The sequence below is a fragment of the Octopus bimaculoides genome, chromosome 11 (assembly GCF_001194135.2).
Source record: "Octopus bimaculoides isolate UCB-OBI-ISO-001 chromosome 11, ASM119413v2, whole genome shotgun sequence".
NCBI classification, from domain to species: Eukaryota; Metazoa; Mollusca; class Cephalopoda; order Octopoda; family Octopodidae; genus Octopus; species Octopus bimaculoides.
In genome coordinates, this window is record NC_068991.1 from 43,664,687 (window position 1) to 43,670,631 (window position 5,945).

At 39.1% G+C, this 5,945-nt stretch overlaps 1 protein-coding gene across 1 annotated transcript in view; it reads left to right on the forward strand.

The window, feature by feature from the left end:
- The first annotated feature begins 525 nt into the window (after positions 1-525).
- Positions 526-5,945, forward strand: part of LOC106879837 (2-oxoisovalerate dehydrogenase subunit alpha, mitochondrial) — a 34,401-nt gene continuing 28,981 nt past the window's right edge. The window contains exon 1 of the mRNA XM_014929542.2: positions 526-816. Coding sequence (XP_014785028.1) covers positions 709-816 — 108 coding nt within the window. The 5' untranslated portion in view covers positions 526-708. The remainder of the gene's footprint in view (positions 817-5,945) is intronic.

The following is a 5,945-nucleotide window of genomic DNA, read 5'->3' on the forward strand; positions in this document are numbered from 1 at the left end:
TATATATATATATATATATATATATATATATATATATACACACGTTCAAGGCAAATCCTTCTTAAAGGCAAGGAACGATTGGGGCAAGAATCCTGTTTTCAAGTATTCGTTTGGATCAGAAATTCTCTTTTAAGGAAGGCATTGACCGCCAGCAAACTGCGAAGGATAATAGAAGCATGGAACTGTGGTTCGCTCTGAAAATAAATCCTGGTTACGGTTGCCCCTGAAACAGTTTACCAAACCACGCGCGGGCAATCCTTTTCCTTCGATAAAACAAAACAACCATCTCTCTTCGAGAGCGAATAGGTTCGTTTTCTTTTTCTTCAATTGCAACTTAACCCTGGAGAAGGTACTCTCTATAACAATTTCCCATGCCGCAGAAATACAATAGTTTTCATCTCTTTTCTTTTCTTTTTTCCCCAACTATGATGCCGAATTTCTTTCCCAGTCAGAATCTGTACGCGTATGAGTACTACATCACAAATTTTGCTTAAATTCGCACACACACAAATTTATTGTATAACTAGCGTAAAACGTCATAGCTACACATATTCTATGAAACTCACAGTTCTGTACATATTTAGTGTACTGTAAATGATCTCGTCCTGTAGATGTTGTTGTTTTGTTTTTGTAAAGCAGCATTGAGAAACAGCAAAGAAAGTAAAACACCTCAGGGGGAAAAATAAGGATACATTGAACGCTTCCATCATGACTAGCTACTTTGGCAGAAAATGCCTTCAGAATTGTTTCAGATTGTTGAAATACCAGAATGTTAAAGTACCTTTACAATCATCACGCCATATTAGTGTTTCACCTGTAAGTATTATTATTTATATGAATGTAAATAACAAGTTTCTCATAGCTAAGGAAGCTGCTCTCTTTTGATGTTTTATGTGTGAAGAAAACATTTTGTATGGGACAAAGGGAGCTGTAGAATTAATTTAATGACCTCGGCCGACAACTTACCATTTACAAAACAAAGAAAAGATTAAGTGGTCAACGCCGCTGACATTTAAACAAAGCACTAAGCAATATGAAGTCCTTAGTTTTTGTTTATTGTAACAATTCTTTCATTTATATGTATATATGTGACGTGTATGTAATATTAATGAGTTTGTTTTTGTGACCGAGAAAGTTAAAGTCGAGGTTTTCACCTTGAACAAATATAGCAGACCTCTTAATCTAACGCGGTGACTTTTACGTAGTTACTCGACCTGCTAGAAATATAACCAAACAGCCACCTAATTACACTCTACCATCATAAATCAAGCAAGGACATAATGAGGAGTGTAGCCACAAACTGCAAAAAAGGCAGAGTGATCGTGGTTGGAACACCTTTGCTATTAGTCTGCTTCATCAGGGCTGGCCCGGAACTGAATAATAACGTGCAAGACGTAAATTTTACAGTATCTTTTATATTGCTGAAGCTTGGTGTTGCCTTCAGAGTTCAACTAATCTAAATAATGCAGTTTAGGCTGATTAGGGCTGTGCAGGCCCTTACTATTTATTTGTATCTTTTGGGGGTACTTACTCAAGCGTGAATCCTTTTAATCTCCTCTAAACTTTATAATTATTTTCTTAGATTACGAATGCATTTATATATTAGTTACATAGATGAAAAAAAATTATGAGTATCTTGTAATCGAGCAAAATCTTGTCAGTTTATTTGGAAATTGGTCCTGAATGATGAGATTTTTGCGAAATCGAAAAACCACCTTCCCCTCCTAGCAAAGCAATGCACTGGTGCCGTATAGTATTTACTTATTGACAGTAAACCACAGCATACATAGATCAACGTTTATTCTGTCTGATTGCCCTCCTCCTCTCGTGGTGGCTTCCAGTATTTCCCAATGTTCACCACTTTGCCATTTCTGCGCACCCACTTCGCTGTGTCGTCCCCCGATTGCTTAGCCTGATCTTGTTTCTCTTTGAACTCCTTGAACAATGCTTCTTCCTCTTTCCTCTCTGAGGGTGTCATGTCTTTTCTCGCACTGACGTTTCTGATCAGCTTGGGTTCATCCTCTTCATCTTGTTTTTTTTTTTGCTGCTTTCTTAACTTTCCAGAAAGCTTGGAGAACTTCATCCCTGGAGTGTTGGTTGGAGAACAAAAGCCTCAGTGGTCTAGGATTCTTTGCTTTTGTTTTTGCTACTACAAGGTTTCCAAGTCTGCGGACATCTTTTGGGTCATGCAGGCTATCCAAGCAGTCAGTCTCTTCCATGAACTTCTTTACAATGCCAACATCTTCCTGTCTTCTTTTCTCTTTATCTTCCATAGTTGGTTCATCCAGTCCAAATATGACCAAATTTTTTCTCCTTCATGCTCTGTCTTCCAACTCCTCTTTTTGCTCTCTAGCTTTCTTCTCCATCAATTTCTCAATGTCATTTTTACTAATATCTGCTCCTGACGTTTGATTTGCTGCAACTCCTACCACTCACAATGTCTTCACTGCTTCTGCCATCTTAAGTGGAAATTTTCCCACTTCAGTCTTTTGAAGCCTGTTCTTCATTTCCTTCATTTCACTCTCAAGAGAGTTCATTCTATCTTCCATCATGCCAAATCTAAGGAGGAACTTCCTGGCTAGCTTATTGCATGGTTTGGGACAATACCAATGGAGGCCAGATTCCTGTTCCCTTTGATTTGCTTCTGCTCTGATTGCCTTGAACAGTGATTCGCCAAAACCCACACATTTTGCGTACTTCCGGATGTACTCACTCTGCCAATCTCAATTGTCTACAGAAAATCAGTGGAGACAAGCAAAATCCCAGATGAGTGGAGAACTGCTAACATGACCCCCATATTCAAGAAAGGGAGCCGTTTTGCAGTCAACAACTACAGGCCAGTAAGCTTGACCTGTGTACTGTGCAAGGTGATGGAGGTGCTTGTTCGTGAGCACATGATTTAACACCTGCGACGAAATGACCTCATCAACCAAGAACAGCATGGGTTCACAAAGGAGAGATCATGTGTGACACAACTGCTTGACGTTCTTGACATCTGGACAGAGGTCTTGGATGCAGTGGGAGGAGACGATGCAATCTACATGGATTACATGAAAGTATTTGACAGCGTCCCACATCGTAGGCTTGTAGCCAAAGTAGAAGCTCATGGTATCAAGGGAAATGTTTTTCACTGAATCCGGGACTTCTTGAGCCACTGGTCACAATGAGTCTGTGTCAATGGTATGAAGTCAGAGAGGGGAGAAGTGACAAGTGGCATCCCACAAGGCAGTGTCATTGGCCCAATACAGTTTCTCATGTTTATAAACGATTTGCCTTGGCATGTCCAGAGCCACGTCAGGTTATTTGCTGACGACACAAAGATCTTTGCAAGGAATGACGTTGATGTGACCATGGCAATACTGCAACACGACCTGATCGCCTTCACTAGTGGCCAGCGAACTGGCAAATGTGGTTCCATCCTGAGAAGTGTTCCATCTTGAGAGTGGGGAACCCGAAGACGAACAAGAAATACTACATGAGAGGCCAGGATGCACAGGTGGAACGGACTGTGGTGGAGCTAGCAGAAAGTGAGGTGGAGGGGGATCTTGGCGTCTTGATCGACAAAGAGCTGACCTTCATGAATCACATAAATCAAGCAACTGCAAAAGCAAATCAAATCCTTGGAGTCATCCGACGATCATTTGACTTCATCACTCCTGTTGTCTTCGTCCAGCTGTACAAGTCTCTAGTTTGCCAGATTCTTGAATATGAACACACAGTTTGGCAACCCTGGCTTAAGGCAATGTTGCGAGTTGGAGGATGTTCAGAGGCATGCCACCAAACTCATTGCATCCTAGAAAGAAAAGCCATACCTAGAGCGCTTGGCTGCACTAAACCTGCCTAGTCTCGAACATTGGGGATATGATCAACATGTATAAGTATATGCACAACCTGTACCTGACCAACTGCCCTCAATTCAACTACTTCCAAGGCAGAAATACGTGAGGACACAGCCTGAAATTGGAAATATCACACTGCAAGCTCAACATTAGAAGCTGCTTTTTCCTACAGCGTGTGACCGCCACCTGGAACAGTCTGCCAAACAGTGTGGTCGCAGCTCCATCAGTCAATGCCTTCAAGAACAGGCTTGACGCACACTGGAGGGAGCTTCCTGCAAAATTTGACCCTGTCTGTTACTATTAACCACAACTGTCGAAGTGTTGCACCACACATGACAAATGAATTGTACTAGTAGAAAAGGACCTGTGAACAAGCTCCTAGGAGCTTCAACACAGAAACCATCCAGTATCCAGTAACATAGGGCCCCAAGAACTGTGCCTTTGAGCTTATGCCGCAACTCAACAGTGATCACTATTTGAAAAAAAAAAAGGTGGGTTTGGGGTTGACTGATTCTTAGATTTTCATGATTACAACCTTACTAGTTCTGCCATTCTTCCAGCCTCTTATACTGGGTGATTGAGCGATGAGGGTGTTTGAAATACTGGTGTTATTCATGAATAATAAAAGTAATTTATGTTCAAATTGCATTTGTGTTCTCATCTAAAGTGCATTTTGCACGAGAGTTTTTTTGTATTTTTTTTTTAACTCACTAGCGTAACTTACAAGGGCAATTAGGTCAGGGGTCAGTGTAGTGACCCCTGGCCATATTACAACTATTTTTTGTAATTTTTCTGAACAAACAAAAAGATGCAAGAAATTGTTTTTGTCAAGGAGCCATTTTATTATACCAGATATTGTGTTCATTTTAATATATTCATTGTATATATTTGTAATGTTGCTCTGTGATAAAAATTATTCATGTAGTTGTCTCTTTTCATACCAAGTTCATAGCCTTCCGCGATTATAAATATTATGGTTTTGACTTTCATTTATGTAACTATATCAGTGGTTTCCACATGGGATCCTCTCAAATGTTACTAGGGGTCTGAGAGATATGTTCAAATTTTTAAAAGGTTGTATTGGGAGATGAAAGTGGGGAAAACGGGACCGTTAATAAAGTTGATTTGTTTAGTAGATAGACCTTTCAGAAGTCTATTGTCTTTGGAAAAATTCATTAAAATTTTTGGGAACCACTTAACTATATTATCTCACTATAGATGGACTGCTGCTGCTGTTACTAATATTACTTACTCGGTAGATAAATTGTCTGAAAGTTATTGAAGTCATAATCTCTTTACATTGCAAGATCACATTCATCAGTTGTTGATTTATAAATAACCATGGTATGTTAGGATCCGATTCACTCAATTATATTTCTCCATATAATTCTGGAGCCTTGTCCCAATATAAGAAATTATTAGAGCAATTTTTCTTAACCTTAAAAATTACTTGATTTTACTTGTATTTTCATTATGTTTTATCCCTATTTTTCAACTTTATTGACAGATTTTAACCCTATTTTAACCTTATTATTGTTAATAAATCCATAAACATTTGGGAGTTCACTCTAGTTTACATTACTGAATGATATATGAATATTATTAAAACAATTTCTAAAAAAGCTATTACAGTAATCCCTTGACTATCGCAGGTGTTACGTTCCAAAACCCCCTGCAATCGGTGAAAATCCAAGAAGTAGAAACAATACTGTACTGAATAATTCTTTTTTTATAAGCGACGTAAGCTTAAATAATAAACCGCGATATGGCGAGGGATTATTGTATTCTTTTATTTTTTTACTTGTTTTTTACTTGTCATTGACTGTGGCCATGCTGGAGCACCACTTTTAGTTGAACAAATCAACCCCAGGACTTATTCTTTGTAAGCCTAGTACTTATCCTATCAGTCTCTTTTGTCAAAGCGCTAAGTTACGGGGTCATAAGCACACCAACATTGGTTGTCAAGTGATGGTGGGGAACAAACATAGACACAAATATATACATATATACCATGGCTTCTTTCAGTTTCCATCTACCAAATCCACTCACAAGGCTTTGGTTGGCCCAAGGCTATAATAGAAGATACTTGCCCAAGGTGCCATGCAG